This window comes from Phyllopteryx taeniolatus, chromosome 9 (genome assembly GCF_024500385.1).
Source record: "Phyllopteryx taeniolatus isolate TA_2022b chromosome 9, UOR_Ptae_1.2, whole genome shotgun sequence".
Lineage (NCBI taxonomy): Eukaryota > Metazoa > Chordata > Actinopteri > Syngnathiformes > Syngnathidae > Phyllopteryx > Phyllopteryx taeniolatus.
In genome coordinates this window covers 25,809,313-25,830,115 of record NC_084510.1, presented here as the reverse complement: position 1 = coordinate 25,830,115, position 20,803 = coordinate 25,809,313, and the positions used below count along the sequence as shown (strand labels likewise).

Sequence of the window (20,803 nt, the reverse complement as noted above, 5' to 3'; positions counted from 1 at the left end):
TGTGTGTTGAAGCATATTTCACATCACGCCATCACTTTGCCAAAACAAATGAGCCAGCTTCCGCCGCCGTTTTTCCCTTGCCGCCACAATGCATCGCCACCTCACAATGAGGTGAGGCCGAGCTATGCGGTTACTTCATTGCTCCCCAAAGTACCGGCATCATCTTCTCCCTTTTTGGGAAGCAAAAATGCGCATCCATGTCGTCATAAATCTTTCGGACAGAGGGGGACGTCTCCCACCAAAGATTCCATGCGGTTCTGTGGACATCCAACACCCCGCATCGGTTTATCTTTGATTGTTGAAAGAGAAAACTTTAAGACCCAACATTTGGTTTGATGCCATGTGGTCTAAAACAGGGGTTCTGAAACATCTTGATTCCAAGAGCCCCCTCATAATCCTAACGACAATTGAACATAAATACAATGACTATTTTCTAGAAGAGAGTAATGAAGTGATGATACCAAATCCATATGTAATGTCTTATTTTCTTTCAAGGGGAAAAAAAAAAAAAAAAAAAAAAGTCATCATCTTTCCAAGTACAAAGATGTATTATGTCAGGAGAAAACATCGCAATCTGACGAGAATAAAGATGTGCTGTATCTAGTCAAGAAAAAGTGGTAATATTATGATATTAAAGACAATCAGCAAAGTTTGTAACATTTGATGAATAAACTGTTCACAGCTTGGCATAAAATCCTCACCTGCACAAGAGACACGAATGTCATTTTCGGATTCAGCAATGCAAAATTGTCCTAAATCCTTTGAAAGAACATCGACAACTTACCCCCAAAAAAAAAATCCCCCAAATGTTTTTTTTGTAAATAGCCACTTTTGCCGTTTTGGATTTTTGATTGCCACTTGAAGATTTGAAGGAACGAATGGCAGAAGAATGGCGAGTGTTGCAAGAAGCGCTCTCAGCTGCGGCGTTAGTCTCCCAGCGCTCATTGCATATTCATGACCCCCATGAGCAGTCTGTGGCATCAGCTTTATAAAAGGAAAAAGGACATATAAATGACATTCTCGCTTGAATTATTTACACTCACATTGTTAACACTTGTGAATACATTAGCGCCTGTGCATGAATGTTTCATATTTTCAGGAGTGGGGGGAGAAAGAAGAAGTGGGGGGGGGGGGGGGGGCTTTTGTAGGCAGCAAAGTTTTGGGAGCTCCTTTGACCGCCAGCACGGAGGCCATCTTCCCATGAGCCCGAGCGGTTATTCAACGCTTTTATGCAACACTTCACCGCCGCACAAAAGATGTAAAGACACTTAAGCAGCGGCGAGCAGGAAGTTGAGGAGCTGCGGTTTGTCTTTGGAGTGGAGAGTACGGCGGCGGCGTAGAATAGCCTGCCGGAACAACCGGTGTGATAAAACTCCATTACGCCACGCCGCGGCCGCACGGCGTCAAACTGCAACCGCTAAAATGCTTTTCAATAAATCATTGGAGGGGAATAACGTCGATTGTGTTCAGTGTTCTGTGGAATGCATGAAATCGGTCCTCTGAGAGAAACTTAATGGTTGACAATAGCTGAATAAGTACTCACATGTGAGGACTTGGTTAGAAAATGTCTGAGGTCCGTCACAATCTGTTTTGATGATGATCTGAGATGCTCACTGTTCAACCACTCAAGTTTGGGGCCATTTTTATGTTGTTTGTTTTGTTTTTCCCTGTAATTGACAATTGTAATTTGGTGGTTTGGTGTTGAAGTGCTGCATCCGTGAAGGAAAACATGCTTCGACTTTGACTCAAACGCTGCATTGCTTCGGTTTTGGGGTATGTCTGTTGCATGCTCCGCATTGATTCATTATTCTGTTGTATACATCTAGCCATCTATAGCTATCCATCTGTGTCATCCATCTATCATCCATGCGTCTCAGTCCAAGGGGCGGGGTGAGCAGTGGCTCATTTGTATAAAATCACAATCGTTTAACTTCAGCTAGACAAAATTGTGCAAAAAGTATGCAATCATTTGTCATCCTTGGGCTATTTTGATGAACGCTGCGTTAAATTGTGAAAAAAACAAACAAACAAAAAGCACAATCGTTCTCCTTTAAGCCTCTGCGCATCGATGAAGAGCCGACATGCTCCACCGGAACTGGAGAGCTGAGACGCGGGCCGAAGTCGGCGGGACTGATGCGCCGCTGGGCTCCGCGGGGGGGGGGGGGGCGGGGGGGCAGCAATGAGCTGGCAGCCGACACTTGGGTGAAGAAGGCGGGAGGTTGAGAAAAGTGAGCCTCTTTTTTTTTTTTGGAATCGCATTGGTCAGTCAGCACGTGGGCTGTGATGAAGCAGTATTGCCACATTTCCAGTCGCCTCCACACCGCTCGCCTCGATCATTCCAAATAAACCTTTGGCTTTTTGGCTTCTCTCCATTCCCGATGTTGCCCCAATCAGACGATTTCTGTCGTCCACTTACTGCACATGTAATCTCGCACTGGCACCACAATACGTACAGGATTTTCTATACATTTCATGCTTGCAATATTGTTTGTTTGTTTGTGTTGAAATTCTTTTGACAGTATGTTTAAAAGGTATACATGAAATAAGTAAATAATGCTAGGCGTGTTTTAAAATGTGTTGAGCATGTGGGAGGCGTAAAACTATACCGAAAAAAAAGTTTTTTCCTCGGGTCTTTCTTGAACGTGTCACTGTGATGAAAAGAGGTTCACTGTACTGTGACACCCAAACCGACATATACAATATATGAATTACAGAGTCAAAAAAAGGACAATAGACAAATTGGTGTCATCTGCGCTTGCTAATATTCTCTGGCAAATTTTTCCCACCACCACTTCGTCTCCCTAAACCGCCGCAGAGGGGGTTCATTATCCGCACTGCTCCTCCACTAATTATTCTCATGGTTCTGGGGGATAATTACCATTTTGCAGTCTAACATCCACACTGGCTGCTTGGCTCGGCATCACACGCAAAAGGCCGTCAATGGCTGCTCATCAGGCTAATTATAGGATTTCCAACTTGTGAAAACTGTGAATTTCTCCCATTATGCCGGTCGTGATTGCGGCTGAGATGCTAGAAGTGGGCGGGGGGGCCTCGAGTCGAGTCGAGCGCGGCGCGGCGAAGCTGTGACCATCTAAATCGGAGGAAAGCTTCGGAATCAACGGGATGTTTGGAAACTAGACAACGATTTGAACTTGTTGAGCTCTGATTCCCCCCCCGAAAAATGATTGCCAATTGCGAACACATAGAGTCAGTGAAATCATCAGTATTTTCACTTGCGGAGGCAGCACTTCATCGCCAAACTGCCGAATTACAGTACGCTTGTCAATGACTGCAGAACGGTGTTTCCCGACCTCTATTTAGCCAATAAATATAATATATTTTACAAAATCTAACAGCACACCACCAAACAAAATGGTCACAAAAAGGATATATAGTCCAGAAATAACAATCATCTCGTCTCCATTTACTCACAAATGGACTTTAGGTCAAATCTAGGCCTGTTTGGTTGAACACAAAGATATTATTCAGTTGTAGTAGGAAGAGCATTAAATTGTTCTGCCTGTCTCTGTACATCGCTGGCATGGTGAGCGAGATTATTTGGAGTAAATAAACAATTCTTTTCTTGAAGACCGCTAACGCAAATACTGTAGGAGTATGAACAGTTCCAACTTGGCTTGCCCCAAGACTGCTGCCACCTTTGACTTCACGTTTGTATCTTATAGTGTCTTATAATCCCTATTCGGCATTTTGGGGTCACAGCAGCGCGTCTCCGTAGAATGAAACAGGCCTAATCAGGGGGCGACGTTCGTTAAGGAGCCGTCGAGGTGTTTGCAAGCGGGGAACAGCGAAGAGGCCGCGAGGGCCACGGCTCCGGGGGGCTGCGGAGGGGCAGGTGACAACATGAATGGTCCGAGCGGCAGATGACAGACAGCCGGGTCAAGCGAGCGGAATGCGGGCCGCGGAGGACCTCATGGCAGACAGGATGCCCGTTCTCTTTGACCCCAATTACTGGAGGTGTTTCTTTTCACCACATAATCCGCAGCGTGCACGCCGGCCTCCGATTGGTTTCACCAGCTTGTTTTTTTTCTCCCGAGCCCCCCGACAAAGTCAAATGTCTGACGAGACTCCCCATCTGTCAGGGACGCTTTAAAGCTGCTGTGATTGGCATTTGTGTGGAATAGATCACTTCTCAGTGAAGGTCACATCGTCGTTAATGCCGTCGTTTGCGCCTTTCTGTCATTTGAAGAGGAAACAAATGTGAATATGTCACCGCTGTCACAAAAAAGGCCAGGCAGCCTTATCGGACACGAGTGTCCAAATGCTTGGCTATTTGCGGCCTTCTCAGCTAATTTTTTGGAATGCATTATTGGAAATAAAAAAATCAAATCAAATCAAGCATAGCAAAATTACAATGGAAGATTAAAAGGCACAATGAAATAAATGGTGGATGTAGCAAGATGCCACACTTAACCGCGGCTCATTGTCGTGTTTATTTCTATTTTGCAAGTTGCCAGTGCTCCTGAATAATTGGCAAGAGGAGCAATTGACTTTTTTTTTTTTTTTTTTTTAAACTCTTTTTAACTGCTCAGCATATGTGGACCTACATTTGAATTGGTTTTAGTGTGTTTTACTAAAGCCTAATCAACTAATTACAGCCTAATCGAATGCATTTTGAAATACACGAGTTTCCAAATCTTAAATTTACATGAGATCATGGATGAAATGCATTCTGAACTAGAATACACAGAAAAGGATATGAAAGATGATTGCCAGGCCTCTTCATTTTTCTCCAGCTCGTAACATAACCAATCTGCGGCTTCTCACCAAAGTAAGAATTAACAAACCCATAAAAACAACAATCCCGACTCTTGTATGGTGTGCTTGTGTTCAAACCGGAGCCGATCCGGGAGGCTTTTAATTGCGCGCTCGATGAAGCGCCATAGATGGCAATCAGGCGGTCGCCGTAAATCCGAGTCATCCTGACCTCCGTCTGTCCGTCTTTCCGCAGAGACGCTCATGGACTCCACCACAGCCACAGCCGAGCTCGGCTGGACCGTCTATCCGGTGTCGGGATCCAGCGACAACAGCGTGAGTCACTTCGTCCGCAGTTGCATCATTTGCGAAAAAGTGTCAAAAGTCGTGTGTGTGTGTGTGTGTGTGTGTGTGTGGTCACCCTCTGCTTTTTGTAAAGTTTGTGTAAGTTTGTTCAATCCCCATGACAAATGCACTTGTTGCTCTGCGCCACTGTTTGGGTTTCTCACTCTGAGGTCAAAGTTGAATCCATGAGCCGGGAAGCGACCAAAGGACGAGCCCGGTGGGTGTTTTGAGGGGGACTGCGCAGCAACGTAGCTTCACTTGTCGACCTAATAGAGAACGACACCAAGTCAAGTTGTTGATCTCGGCTTGTTCATGAATGCGTGCATCGTGTGTAATTGGATCAATCTTAACTAGAGATGGTCTTTTGACAAAATGTCCTTTCATCAATGCATTTCAAAATCAACAATTGATTATTTCTTTCAATGTTAAGAGATGAAACGGTCTGTAAATGTCACATCATGATTATCTTGACAAAAATGATCACGATTATCTGTTTTCTCACGATATTAGGAAAATATTTTTTCCCCCCCCAGATCGAAGCGGCAGCACGATCTGGTCTACCTGAGGGCTGAAGTCGGGAATACAACACCTTGACTTACGAGTACCACAACTTGCATGTTTTTTTTTTTTTTTAGTTACGAACAGTCGCTTGGTCGATGTTGTTGTTGTTGTGTGTTGACGCGAACATCAGATACGCCGCCATTCGAGTGAAGTGGTGGGGAAAAAAAAGTACAAAATGAGAACCCATACAAGGAGCGTGAAGCTGGTAAATCGAAATGATGATGACATTTTAACGAGATGCTCTGCCCACATTAGAAAAGTTGGCAATTTAGCATCGCCCATCTGTCTAGGATGCCTCGTTCGGATTGGGGCTATTAGGGCTTGTCAAAGTATGAACCCTGGAATTAAGCCAAAATGGCTTCCTCAAACCAAAATGGCCGACTTCATGTTCAATTTCAAGCATGTCTACCCAATTTCTTGTGGATTGGTCAAACTGGCATGGGGGGTGTTTTTAAATTTAATTTAAATGTTTTCATTTTTTCATTTTTTTTACCTTTTCTTGGAGTGAGGCAACTTCGGAGTTATTTGTTGTGTTTATGCGGTTTGTTTTTGCATTAATGATCCCCGCTGTGACCCATTGAACCATCACAGACTTGAGAGCTAAATAGTTTGCTTATGCGCCAGCCGCTTGGACGCGATGCTTCGGAGGCGACGGCGCCGTTTGATGCTTAAGGTTTCCACCGAGGCTGCCAGGAATCCCGCATTCCTGGCGGCCACATGCAAGACAGGCAAGGCGTGCAGGCGCGCCAAAACCAGCGTCTCGGCCTCGCTTCGTTTTCTGCGACTTCTTTAAGATGGGACCAAAAAGAGAGAAGATGTCAACTTATTTGCTGGAGCTTCCCCAAAAAACAAAAAACCCCCGTTGCCAATTTTTCTCAATTATTTACGCTTCTGTGGTTTGTAACAAAGATGGTTTGAATTAGCGCCCGTCGTGCCGGAGAGGCTGGCCTTCGACGGTTCCATGATACAACTTTAAAGATGTTCTTCATCTTCCTCCATCCCGTGAACGCCCGCTGTCGCCTTCCTGCTGCTCCCGACAAGCAACGCGGTGTAACGGCTTCCTTTTTCTCCCACCATCGCCGGCGTCTGTCAGTTATATTCACGACCGCATTTCCTCATATCATGGCCAGGGACGTTTATTTATCCAGCAGTGTCCGACCTCTTTTAACTTTTTTATTGGGCCTTTATTTGTGCAAATGTTCTGTATAATAATATTATGTTCATGGGGATTATTTTTTCCCCTTCTTATCATCATATTGTTGTTTTCAGAGGGGTAAGTATTACCATGTACATTCGTGCCTTGCGATACGAGGGACCAGACGAACAAGTTTCCTGAGATACGAGCCGTCATTAGGCTCCTTTTTTTTTTTTTTACGCTTTGACTTGATTGCAAACTCATGGTGGTAGTGACTCAGCTCACTTCACAACAAGCAGCAGTTTGGTCAGATATAATTAGTAAATCTTCTTCCCAAAAAAAAAAGAGGCTTCAAGCTGTTTTTTTGCAACTTTCAGCTGAAGGTTACTCTCAAACTAAACACGAAACAAAGACAATGACATGCTGTGTCGCATAATGAGAAACTCCATAGGCACAGGAATAGAATTGAATGATTTGTGATAACCCGTGAAGCAACTGATATTTGAACACAAACAGTGCAGCAACACATGTAGAAATACACATATTCTTTATCCTCTATGAAGAACAACTAATATTACTGCAGTACTGAGTAGCTGTGAGAAGCTGAAGACATCTCTACGTACAGTATTTCCGTCTGTCTGTCTCATACTGCCCCCAGGTGGCCAAGGCGGGGACACCAGAAGGAGCGGCACAATGGCCATTCAATTGATGTACAGTGTAACGAAAACAGTTCAATTATTTTAAATTCTATTTAATTATGTCAGTATTACTGTATGTTTTTGTAAAGAAAAAAAAAAAAAAAACTTTCATTTTTGTTTCATTTTGGGGCGGCAGGCTGGAATGGATTAAAAGAATTTCGATTCATTTCAATGGGGAAAATAAAAAAACAAATGTATTGAACCGGTATCTCCAGGCACCACAGTACCTTATTGTTCTTTAACATTTTGCTTGACTTAAAGCAAAGGGAGCGTGAGCGTGAGCGCGATGCGCGGAGCTCGTCACCCTGAGGCCCAAGCGCAACAGGTGGCAAAGCAGCCACATATTCACACACGAACACACCACGTGCACGTATCTGCCGGGTTCCAGGGGCTCAACCGGCGGATCGGTAACATCCCAGCCAAGCGCTTCGCAAGCTTCATGAAATTCATCCCGACGTGACACCAGATACTTTGCGGCACGATGGAAAGGCAAACACGTATGAGCAGAAAATGAAGTCAGAAATGTTCTGTCAGTTGGCGTTATTCTACTCCCGCGTTATGATACATTAAAATGTCAAATTAGCCACGTAGGAATTTTCCTTCCTGTGTTTTTTTATTATGGCGCCCGCAGCGCTTCTCGTATGAATCTTCCTTTTAATTCTACAAAAATGACAGCCAAACTTAACCCCAAACACACTGACAACCGGTGGAAAATGTACATGAAGCTCATTATGTCCCTGGGCGGTGTGGGGATGCTGCTGACACCCACGCTGGCTAACTGGCGCAGACGGCATATTTTAGGTTTTTTAAGTATGCACAAAGTTTGCAGTTTTGCTTGGGTGACATCCAGAGGACAAAAAAAAAAAAAAAAAGACATTTTTGGGGTTTTTTTTTTGCTTCATGTAGTCTGGTACGCACATGAATTTTTAAACATCTTAACCAATTTGATTTAAAAGGACCCCACACATAATAAAGAAAATGGACACAAATGCGCTTGAAGCTCCTAAAATATGTGGTCACTTCGGGATGATCGACACAACACACCACACACGTAACGACATCTCCAACTATCTCCACAGATTGGTAACTTTGCAACAAATAACCTAGCTTGCGCAGATCACGCATACGATTGAGAATAGGACACGTTTCTTGTGAGGCGCAATCAAGCATCGCAGACTTAAGTGGCCAATGTGTTCTTCTAAAGTGGGGTGGAGACCCTGTGACCCACTCTCCGCCCTTCTATGAGCTTAAGTCAAGCTGTCAACGGCGGCCACTTAGCGACCGACGGGCATGCGGCCCAGCGGCAGCGAGCTAATGTGGAAGCGCGACCGAGGTCTCCCACCAGGCGAGATGGCGTCTTCGGGTTTGCTTTTAATCACGGCGTAATGCACTGTAGCGCCGTAAATCTTGGCGTCTCTCAGGAAGACGCAACACAAAAATACAGAGGAAGTTTGTCGGGACATGTTTGTTAAAGGAGTCATGTCGTGCCGTTTTCTTTTTTCACGATAAGTCTTTGGGACTAAACTAAAACGTCTTCAACTCGCAGGAGCGAAACACAGATAACTGTGTAAAAATGTGTCTTGCCTTTCATTTGACAAATGCAAGTTAACTACAAACTATTTGCACTGACCACAAATGACGCTTGGACAGCCTGTGAGCGAAAACCAGAGACAAATAGTTCCGAACTGCGGCTTTAGAGGTGTGTGTTATTGATGCAAAGAGAGTCATCCCCCGAGGAAAATGGAGCGATGTGAATAATTGATTTACGTCTGTCAGCGATGATGTAGCATCGGTGGCACTCGGAGTGGTGCGTCGCTTCATTGAAATTCACAGAGCAGGCGCCAACACGGTGCAATCACCAACTGGCCGACTTTTACATAAATAAAAAAAAAAAACAAATTGTGTTGGGAGTGCGTTCGCACAGCTGCCGGATTCCTTTATCGCTACGAAGCAGATGTACGAACGCAACGTGCCCGCTGTAGTCTGCAGCACATAACATACTTTAGATGACCTACAGTATCTCGGTAACATGACACCACACATGGTAGCGAGACAAATTATTCTTTTGACAATTGAATCATCATTTGGGGGTCCTTCATCATGCCTGAAAGCTTGCATTCCCCCCCCCCCCCAAAAAAACAGGCATCCTTTTAAAAATATATACATTGTACAATCAGGAACACAACACCCCCGAAGCTCGCTCAGTAAAACATCCTGGAAAGTGAGAAGAAATCGTCCCACGAAACTAGTTGAACTGATCTACATGAAATTTGGTGGACATTTTTACCATATCAGGACGCGGAAAAAAGTTTCAAGGACCCATGTCCGAAATGGTAAATGAAGTTGGCTATTTTGGTTTGGAGCAGACATTTTGGGAGAATTCCAAGTCTCCAACAACAAAAAAAAAAAAAAAATAGTGCCGTACATTAGTTTTACCCGAAATTCGGTGGACATGTCAATCATAACAGGACACATGAAAAAGTGTGAAGGGCCTATGTTTGAAATGGTACGCAAAGTTTTTTGAAGCAGACGTTTTGGGTGAATTCTAAGGCTCCTACTCTCCAATTAGGGAATTTGCCTAATAGTGCCCCTCGGAAGCAGCTATCCTCGACACATATGTGAAATTGGCAAGCTTTTTCACCTGGGAGTGGAACTTGCCACCATCATTTTGAGAATTTGCCATGAAAAAAGGAGGCGCGAGGGCACATTCGTTTCTGCTGCGATACATGTATGTCACCATCAAGACATGAAAAAAAAAGAAAGAAATAGAATAGAATGTGTCTACATTGGTTAGAAAAACAACAAATCTTGATTTGTTCTTCTTTGTGTGTGTTTGCGTGGGGAAAAACTAAAAGAGAAAAGTGATTAGTATCTTAGAGCAAACTTGCATCCACACCAACTACACATGATCACTTATATGACATCAAACTGAACAATTAACAGCCGGTCGCAGTAACACTTAGGCGGGACAAGGTCCTAAAAAGTGGAACAAACACTGCCCCAGAATAAACCAGTTTCTGCTTCTGTCCCCATGTGAGGACCTCAAGGGCTCAGACTAACGCGTGGCGACGTGCACCACCGGCGTTACCTCCACTTCGGCCGCTTAAAACACATGACCACCCTCTCGCAACACTCCTGAGCCAAAAGCTGTGAAAATGAAGACGTTTCTTCTAATTTCACACTTGGCGCTTGATCGTTAGGCTCTTATTATGCCCCATTTGCTTCCCTCCACTGACTGTGATGAAAGCGGGCCAAAGGGGCTGTGACAGGACAAAAAGAGGCCCTCCATCACAACACATTTTGTTTGGGGTTGGTTTTTTTTTTTGCACCCAAAGCCCGTCCCCCTCCCGCATGACCGCGACTGCTTCTCCCCAGTAACCCCCACCTGTCTGTGTATTAGTTTGTGTCCCAATACGAGCATCCCGTGAGCCGCAGATGGTCCGCTCTTGTTTAATTGGACCTCGGCTTCCCCGCCGCTCATCAGCAAGTGGGAAGGTCAATGGCTGCTCATGACCTGCGATGATGATGTGTGCCTGGGAGTAAAAAAAAAAAAATATCCTGTTCGGAGGCACAAAATAAATGAACATTCCGAGGCGTTCGCCACACTCAAAAACTCAACAAATTCACCATGGTAAAAATTTGCATCTGCTAGGGTTAAAAACAAAATTCAGCCCCCCAGAAGGCAGGTTCACTTAGAAGCATGGAATTTACTAAACACATCAAACATGAGTAGACCCCCCCAAAAAAGTTTGATGAATTGCCCTAAAACCCAAAATTCCAATAACATAACTAAACAATTCAGCCCCCGAAGCTAGTCTGACTTAGAAACATGGAATTTGATTGACACGTCTGTCATGAGTAGACCCACAAGAGGTCGTGCCCAAAAAGACACAGGAAGTCGTCCATTTTTGTTTGGCAGCGAAGCTTGATGACCTGAAACACGAACTTCCAATAACATTGCTCCAAAATTCAGCCCCCAAAGCCAGTTTTACTTAGAAACATGTAAATTGGTAGACATGTCTATCATAGGTAGACCCTCAAAAAGTCTCAAGAAGCCATGCCTGACGAGACACAGGAAGTCTACCGTTTTGGTTTGAAGCATACATTTTATGGTCATTTTTGAACATTTCCAGGGGTCCTTCATAAATTTCCCACTGGCGGAACCGGATATGATTACGAGGTACTATATTTAGTACCTGCTCAGTTGGAGTTTTTCAGGCTTATCTAATATGAGTGATGTAAACCACCACTGGCTTACGTTTGTGGATAGACTGCGAGAAATCAACGCATTTCTCAGATTGCACTCCACAGTCTCGGTATTGCTGAGGCCCTCCTGCTTTCTTGTTGCCCTCGTTCTCCTCCGCAGTTGCTGTTGGGTCGCTTCTCCTTGGGACTCCTTGGGAAACTCATGCAAACGCTCCAAAAGTTGAACCCCCAAAATCTCAGAACTGTGAGGCAAACATGTTAACCACCAGTCCACTGTCCTGCCCTTATATCTGCTTACATATTTAAAAAAAAAAAAACTGCAATCCTGATTCTACAGTATTGCTTTCAATAAAGTGAGGTTGACCACCCAAGTTAGCAACTATGTTCCTTGTCAGACAAAGGCTTTCAAGTTTTCCGATCTCGCTAAACAAGTTTGTCCTTATCGGTATTTGTATTATCACCCAGCGGCATGTGTCCCTTTCTTTCGTTTAGTTTTCGCCCTGGAAATGGTCCGGGCCAAGCCGAGCATCACACTCAACAGTGATTAATTAGGACATGGGAATAAAGGAGTTGAGCCGTTCTAATTAGACGGCGAGCGTTTGATGGAATGCCAGTTTTTGTAACGAGAGGGTCTGACTTTCCCCTCCCCGGCCGCCGTCAAAATGTGTCAGAGTCCTCGCTAAGTGGGCTCTAATTTGAGAGATTATATCAGCTGTGAAGTGGAGCGGCTGCAGCTGATGCAAAGCGGCTCTCTGGGGTTTAGAAACTCTTTTTTCCCCCTCTTTTCGTTTTCCTCGGGCTGAGATGTCGAGGTCAAGGTTGCGACCTGTTCGGCGGTTCCAGAGCATGGCGTTTAAAGTCGATGCCCTTGATCGGCGGCCAAGGGGGCCTGAAGACATCTGCAGCCCGTACGTCGAAAGAAACAGCCAGAGAAATAGAGAGAGACCGAGAGAAAGAGGTCTCGCTTTGGTGGGCAAAATGCAGACCAGACTCCAGGGGTAAATTCGATAATTCTTCATGCGGTCGCCCGGCGGAATATTCTGCGCGTTGCTCTGGCTGTGATTGATGTTTCTCGGGATTTGCCTGAAGTGAAAAGAAGCTTTTCACCGTGCCAGTAAGCCATTATAGTACGTGCTCTATTTAGGTACAAAAGACGCAGCAATGTCAGTTGAGAGGTCGCCCGGAGGGAGCAGAGTGTCACGTCAGGCAAGAAGCATGGGCTCGAACGTGGATCAAAAGAAATATCGTTTGTTGTTGTTTTTTTCAGCCATCTTCCCGGATTCTAATTTGCAGAACTGATGGGACGCAAAATCATAAATAAAACCTTTACGATGAAAGTTGATCGTGGGCACATCTGACCCATTTCCCCCAACCCCCGAATCTGATGTAAAAGCACAGTGACTTCAAGTTCAGCGTCTCCGGAAGGAATTACAGTATGAGAATAGTTTTTCCAATTAAAGCAAACGCAATGGTAAACATTAATACTGGCTGACGGTGGAGCGCGGAATAATTTCATCAGCACGCTATCATGAAAAAAAACAAACAAACTCCTTTTTAACCCTCAAGATCAGTATTAATGTTCTGGGTCAGTCTGACCCGGGCATGTTTGATAATACAAAAGTGTCACAAACTAAAAAAAACATATCCCAAGTAATATAGATTTTCAGTCTCATTATTTATGCTTTTATGTTCATTTCTAAGGAACAGCAAAAATATTACCAGGTCGATTTGACCCTATAGTATGTTTAATTATCCTAAACTCAGAAATGGGGAAAACAAAATCCCAATAAACAGTTTTTATCTCATTATTATTCCTCCGGTTATGTTGGTCTCTCAGGAAGAGCAATAACGTTCCCGAGTCAATGTTTGATTATCCAAAAGGGACAGAAACGGAAAGGAAGAAAATCCCAACCAAAGTTGTTGATATCACATTGTTAACCCGCCTGTTATGATCAGCAGTAATAGTTTTGGTTCAAATTGACCTGGAGCAGATTTAATTATCAAAACCAAAACTGTCAGAAATGAAAACAATCCCCCCCCCCTGTTTTGTAAATTTGTGTTTTTTAACACCAGACTTTGAGAAAAAGTTGGCTGATGATGACGTCAAAAGTCTATACATATCATGACCGCCCCCCCCTCCCAAAAAAATGTACCCCAAAAATGCACATCTCATCTGGGTCATTTCCTCTTCTTTTAAATAATTCAATCATTTCAAACGAAAAAAATTGTGATACTGACATAAATTGATCCCCGCCCCACCAACCTACCCGCCTCCTCATATTTAGTGCGTTCCCTCTCGCCGATTGCGAAAGAAACCTTTGTCATTGTAAACGTTGATTTCATGTATTAAACCAAGCAGAAGAAGTCTTATGTAAAAATGTTTCAATTTGACCCGCGTAATAGCAGGCGGGTCAAACACACGCTGCAGCTTCAGTGAACACTAAAGTGGAAAAAAGAGCCTCAGCGGAGCTATAATTATCAACCTCCGTCTGACAACTATAGCGCACGATGTAACAAATCACAGTCCTTTCCGGACAAGGGGAAAAAAGAAAAAAGGTACACGCTGTTAACTCCGCCTGGCGTCAAAGATGAAGCAGGAGCTTGCGTTTCATCTTTAACTGTGTTGTCAGCCTCAAAATATACTCAAGACATGTCCGCCAACGTTTGTGGCACGGATCGTGACATCACTGCAGATTGACTTGGCTAAAAACTCAACATCATATACAGTCGATGAATTGGCCACCCTTCATGGATTGGTTTTTTTATGCCCTTTATCTATCAAATAGAAATAGAGTGGAGTACGTTTGAAACAGTAGAGAAAATGGAAGGATGGATGTGGACTGATTGGCAACCAGTCCAGGGTGGATCCCGCTTCTCCCGCCAAAAGTTAACCGTTATAGACTCTGCTCACCCGCGACCCCGATGAAGACAATTGAATTATGGATTTGCCCTGTCATTGATTGGTGACCAATCCAGGGTGGATCCCGCTTCTCTTGCCAGAGGTCAGCAGGGATAGGCTCCAACTCACCTGCAACTTGAATGAGGAAAAGCTGTATAAAAGATTGATTGATGGATGTAATAGTATGACATATATTGGACAGTATTAAAAGGCAATAATGAAAACAATCAAATATTATATATATATATTTATATATATATATATAAGGTATTATACGCAATAAAGACGATTATTGCAATATCATGAAAGCAACACAAATATTTAAAATATCATTTCGGGCTAATGGCATACAGTAATAAACTTCCTGCAAAGCTAAGAAGCTATCTGCAATCATTGCGCAATGGCGGCGGGCCGCACGCTACTTTTGTTTCCTTGTTTATATATTCATTGTTGAAAATGACCTTATCAGCTTGATCACATTAATGGGTGCAAAGTTCAAAGACGCGCAAAGGGGTTTAACGTGCCAACAGAGCCTCTGGGCTCAGAAAGCACAAACTGGGGAAAAAAGCTGGTTTTCATTTGGTTCCTCTTTTGGCAGACTCTCTGTCATGTAGAGATGTGATGTTTCTTTGCACCACGTAATCAATTTAATGACAACGTCGCCTTAAGCTGATTACGCGCCGATAATTACATTTTTCAAAGTGTGCACAGTAACAAATGCGTTATTGGTAGAAAACAGACATCGGTGGGGGTTTATTACCGTTGAATCATAACGAGAAGCATGTCGACCTTTCCATCTCTTTATAGTGGGACTGCACATGCAGTGTTTATGTACAGTTGGGGTCGTAATTGTTGGATCCCCTTGCTGACTTGAAGTTGGTTCGCTCATTTACAAAGAAATGAACAGCCTATCATTTTTTTAAATCATTTTTGTTTAGGGATTGTAATACTGGACAACATATCTATCAAAAAAGCAATATAAAATGGATTTTTACAGAAAAGATATTTGCTCCCCAACAAACTGAGAATTCCGAAGAGGAATTGTGACATGTGCACCAGCTAATCTGTGGGAGCCAAAATTACGACTGCGTTGCTTATTTCACTCAATAAAAAGAACATCTTAAGTTTTATATTGTCTTTTTAGATGCATTTTTGACAGATATTCTGTCCGTTACCACAATCAATAAATAACCATAAAAAAGTGAGACTGTCGAAGACGGTTGAAACTGTTCGTAGGGCATTGAGTCGACTGATCTGGTGGTCTTAGAAGACGTTTCACCTCTCATCCGAGCATGCTTCGTGATAGGTAGGGCAGCACGAGCCTGAATGTTCGGGGTGGAAACGGGACGATTTATGGTCCAAGTTAGATGCACGCCCCAAAACCACAAATGGTATAATTCTTTTGGAATGCAAATTGACAATTGTTAAGATGTATTGCAGGGACGCCATTGTCTGTCAACAAGAGCTGTTGGGTGGAAACTCCCTTGTTAATATTCCATTCAAAATGGTGGCGGTGCTGCCTTCAAGCCAAAAAGGCAATGCGATTGATCCAGTGCCCTGAGAATGAAATGACCTAGATGAAGGAGAATGTTGAAACTGTTGGAAAGATTAGGGCATGGGCATCAGCCAATCTGTGGTAGCCAGAACTCAAGACAGAACAAGCTAATGTTGCCTTTATGTCTCTCCAACAGTGGGAGGAGGTGAGCGGTTACGACGAAAACATGAATACCATTCGGACCTACCAGGTGTGCAACGTTTTTGACAACAACCAGAACAACTGGGTGCGCACTAAGTACATCCGGCGGCGCGGCGCGCAGAGGATTCACGTGGAGATGAAGTTCTCCGTTAGGGACTGCAGCAGCATCCCCAATGTTCCCGGCTCCTGCAAAGAGACGTTCAACCTCTACTATTACGAGTCGGACGCTGACACGGCCACCAGGACCTCGCCGGCCTGGATGGAGAACCCCTGGATCAAGGTGGACACCATAGCGGCCGACGAGAGCTTCTCCCAGGTGGACCTCGGCGGCAGGGTGATGAAAATCAACACCGAGGTCCGCAGCTTCGGCCCCGTGTCTCGAAACGGCTTCTACCTGGCCTTCCAGGACTACGGTGGCTGCATGTCCCTCATTGCCGTCCGTGTCTTCTACCGGAAGTGCGCTCGCATCATCACCAACGGGGCGCTGTTCCAGGAAACCCTCTCCGGGGCTGAGAGCACCTCGCTGGTGGCGGCGCGAGGGGTCTGCATCCCCAACGCGGAGGAGGTGGACGTGCCGATTAAGCTGTACTGCAACGGTGATGGAGAATGGATGGTACCCATTGGACGATGCATGTGCAAGGCTGGCAACGAGGCGGTGCAGAACGGGACGGTGTGTCGAGGTACGTCTTTCTTTGCTCTTTCTTTACTGTCGAGTGGTTTTAGACTTCTTCTCGATATCGTAACAGTCTAAAGGCTCATTTGCACTCCGCTTTTCGTGATGCACTGTTCATTTCATCTGTATTTCTGTTAGTGTAGGGTTCATTTCCTGAAATTGCAGCTACCGATGTAAAAATGGACATGGCCTGCTACACTTCCCAGTTTGGCTTCTTCTTCTTAAAAAAAAAATAAAATCAGACTTTACTACTGTGTTAGTGTAGCTTAGTGATAGACAACCGTGCGTTCCAACAAGTGGGCTACGTCACGAATTCCATCTTAAACCAAGGACCCCCCCTGTGGTCAAAATGGTCAATTCCGGGACAATGGGATGGGCATGGGAACATTTACAGAAAGTGCGTCTAATTTTTGTTGTCTTGTCCATTGTTGTCCTTTTTTTTTTTTCGTTACTGTCTCGTGCTGTTTACATAGCTGACGCCACTATCGCTAGCCCACACACCACAGACTGCTGCAAACACGAGCCAGATCAGCGTTTTAACCTTCCAAACTGTGGCCAACTGAACTGAACCGTTTGGTGGAAAGTGGCTTCGCACCATTTGGTTTAATGACACGGCACTAACATTTTTATCTTTACCGCAGATTCTTTATTCCTCCAACTGGAATGTTTTGCTTCATGTGCCAATATGCAGATCTGAAATAGGTTTGAATTTTATTTTCGGTCAACCAAATTGGGTGACTCCAGTGGGTGTTCAAAATGGACCTCACACGCGCATCATATATCAGAATCAGAATCATCTTTATTTGCCAAGTATGTCCAAAAAACACACAAGGAATTTGTCTCCGGTAGTTGGAGCCGCTCTCGTACGACAACAGACGGTCAATTGACAGAGAACCCTTTTGAGACATCAAGACATTGACCCAGCAAAGACAAATAATACAAGTAAGGGAACATAATAATAGTGAAACCCTGCTATATCGCATTTTCGTCGATTTTTGAATTTGTATCGTTTTTATCGGTTTTTATAAAGTGGGAAACGTGAGCCACGTTCGCCAGTGCGCTTTTTAGCAATTTATCGATGCCATTAGAACAGTGAAAGACATGAACACACTGATCACACTGAGACAGGAGCTGCTGTCGGCCACAGCTCATTCCCAGACACTTAAAGGCACATGCGTATACACAGACACCAGAGGACGTACACTATTTTCGATACTTTTGCAATTTTTTTTTTTCAGATATTTTTACAATGTGTTTAAAGTGTGGGAGGGGTAAAACTGTGGAGAGAGGAAAAAAAAAAAAAAAGGTTTTATATGGTCTCTCTATGTTGCAGATTTCCACAGTATAAATCATTAGTTGTTGTTGTGGCTTTCGGTCGCAGTCGCTGGGTTTGGGGCACTGACCAGGAATCAAACCCGCGCCATCTGTATGAAAGGAAGCAGCATGTACCACTATTACTATACTATCAGTGCAAAAAAGAAAAAGAAATAAAGAAAAAATGTCTTTGTACTCTAAATCCTTTAAAGCTATTGTACTAACCCAGGCAGGTAGCAAATTCTCCTGACTTAAGTCGAAATAATGTCTGTGCTCGTCTCCATGCGGACAAAGACGCTACTTTTTCAAATGGCCTTCATTTTCCCTTCCCGACTGGAAGCCCACATTGATTGGACGTCTCAAAACGTCGATGTAACTGTGCGTCCTATCCTATCTACGGCGTGGCGGGCGGCGGCGGTTGTTTAACTCGCCGTGAGGCCTCGCTGGCTGGAAACAGCATGACGCCGTGTAACCCGCACGCATCCCGCCATCACGACAAACCACCCACCTGCACCCGTGATGACTGTGTTCTGCCCTGTAATTACAACACATCCCCCCCGCCCCCCAATGTGTTTGTGTGTGTATTCGTGTATGTGTGTGTTCACCGGGATTGGCAAATGTGCTGGGCGCCGCATCACATCCAACCACAAACTTTGGGAAGGAAAAAGCAAAGTTACGTACATGTAAATATGTCAGGCCGATTTAAATGCTACTTTTGGATTTTTCGGTAAGGAATGTTGGGTATAGTACAGATTTGTACGGGTTCCCATGTGGAACATATAAAGTGAGGGACAAGCAGTGGAATTGCCTTGTGCTTTAGTCCCGCTATGTAAACAAATACAGTGCGGCTCAGCTTCTGTCTAGTGGTCGTCGTGGCTATTTGGCATTATGGCATTATTTAGCATTCATATGACTTTGTTCAAAAACTTGATGTTCAACTTAAAAACCTAAAAAGTAAAAGAATTAAGCCGTTCTATATCGTTAGTATTTTATCATTGCATTACAAAAGTCCTTAAATCTGTTCTCGGAACACGAGCTGAGCCGTGAGCTTCAAACCGAGGTACTAAGCTGTGATTTTTAGGTTACAGTTACAGCCCTTGGTACAATTTAGTGTCGTAGTTGATTTATAGCAGCAGCTCCACCAAACCGTGTAATCATTCTGACTGCTATGCTAACAGGCACCAGCGCTTCGAGGAGTTCAGGCCAATAGCGGGCACACACGAGGATGTGCAATCTGCTCCGCCGCAATGAGTCGGCATCCCAGCATAATTACGCCGGTCCGCTTGTTTTTGTGACCTCTGTGTAAGTCTCTGAGGACGCGTTTCGTCACGCTGCTCTTTTGGTGCTAAATTGGATTATTCAAGTCATTGTTTTCCGCTCAACAGAGACAACACATTGATCGGATTTCATGTCCTCGCAGTGCAGAACATGCTGCGACATCAGCTGAATCCACGCTACAATGGCTCGCTTACGAACTGGCTATCATTCCATTTAACGTCACCTCACCCACAAGGATTTGCGATTGTAAATATTGAACATTGAACGTTATTGGTGATCGTCAGCCCTGAGCAGATCGGGGAGGAAAACAAATCAAACTTAACACAGCCACAGGCTAATCGCTCAGGATAATCTTTTAGAGACATCCGATAGTCAGGCTATTGGTGACTTTAATCTGGATTCAGTTAGGCGTGATTTTTGACCTGTGTACATAACACTTAAGTATACTTTGGTTGACGAGAAAATCTTTCGATTTTTTTTTTGTATTAGGTGATAGCAGGAAGGCGCAATTGAAGGCAGCATAATTGCTCAGGATAACATTTAAGAGACGTCTGATAATCGGGCGTTTGCTGACTTTGATCGGAAAGGATTCTGGCTCAAATTGGACCTGATTCTTTCAAAGTACTATAATGTCATGTGTGTACGTTCACTCTTTTTTCTTAATCGGAATGGGAGGAAAATACTTGCTTTCGGCCTGATTTATCAGTGTGTGTGTGTGTGTGTGTGTGTGTGCGCCTCGCTTAAGCGCACCGACACGACCCGAGACGCGTATCCCTTCCACCGACGTTGTTTGACCATCGTCACTCTCAGCCTGTTTTCATGCTCACATGACACCCCCAAGTGATTAAAGCTTCATGAGAAAAAAAATGCATTATCTGCGAGTGCGGACGACTTGAGCAGAGATGGATGCGACGCCTTTATGCAAAAGTCATGAGCCTCGGCACAGTGAATCTGCAAGGACGGAGCTCAAACGCTAAGTGTTCCCTGATTTTATTTTTTTTTCTCGTGTTGGCCGCACTGCGCCGTCTTTCCCAACATCCCGAAAGCCGATCTCGCCGCTTCAAACTGCGGTCGGCCGACGCCTCTTGAACCGCAGCGTTCTGCGTAATGAATTGATCCGTGCGAGATGCGCCGTCGCCCGCCGAATATTGCGGTGTAATGAATTGATTTGAGAGAGGTGCCCTCGCGGAGCTCCGGAGAGATCCTCTTTCATAGCCGGATTACGGAGCCGCAGTGACCGCACAACGCGGCCCAGATGAAAGCGACTATTCGTACTGTAATATTT

At 44.4% G+C, this 20,803-nt stretch overlaps 1 protein-coding gene across 5 annotated transcripts in view; it reads left to right on the top strand.

Moving 5' to 3' along the window:
- Nucleotides 1-20,803, top strand: part of ephb2b (eph receptor B2b) — a 139,787-nt gene that overhangs the window by 49,645 nt on the left and 69,339 nt on the right. For all 5 annotated transcript variants that reach the window (XM_061785267.1, XM_061785265.1, XM_061785263.1 and 2 more), the window contains exons 2-3: nucleotides 4,970-5,049; nucleotides 16,249-16,933. In XM_061785267.1, the coding sequence (XP_061641251.1) occupies nucleotides 4,970-5,049; nucleotides 16,249-16,933 (765 nt within the window). The remainder of the gene's footprint in view (nucleotides 1-4,969; nucleotides 5,050-16,248; nucleotides 16,934-20,803) is intronic.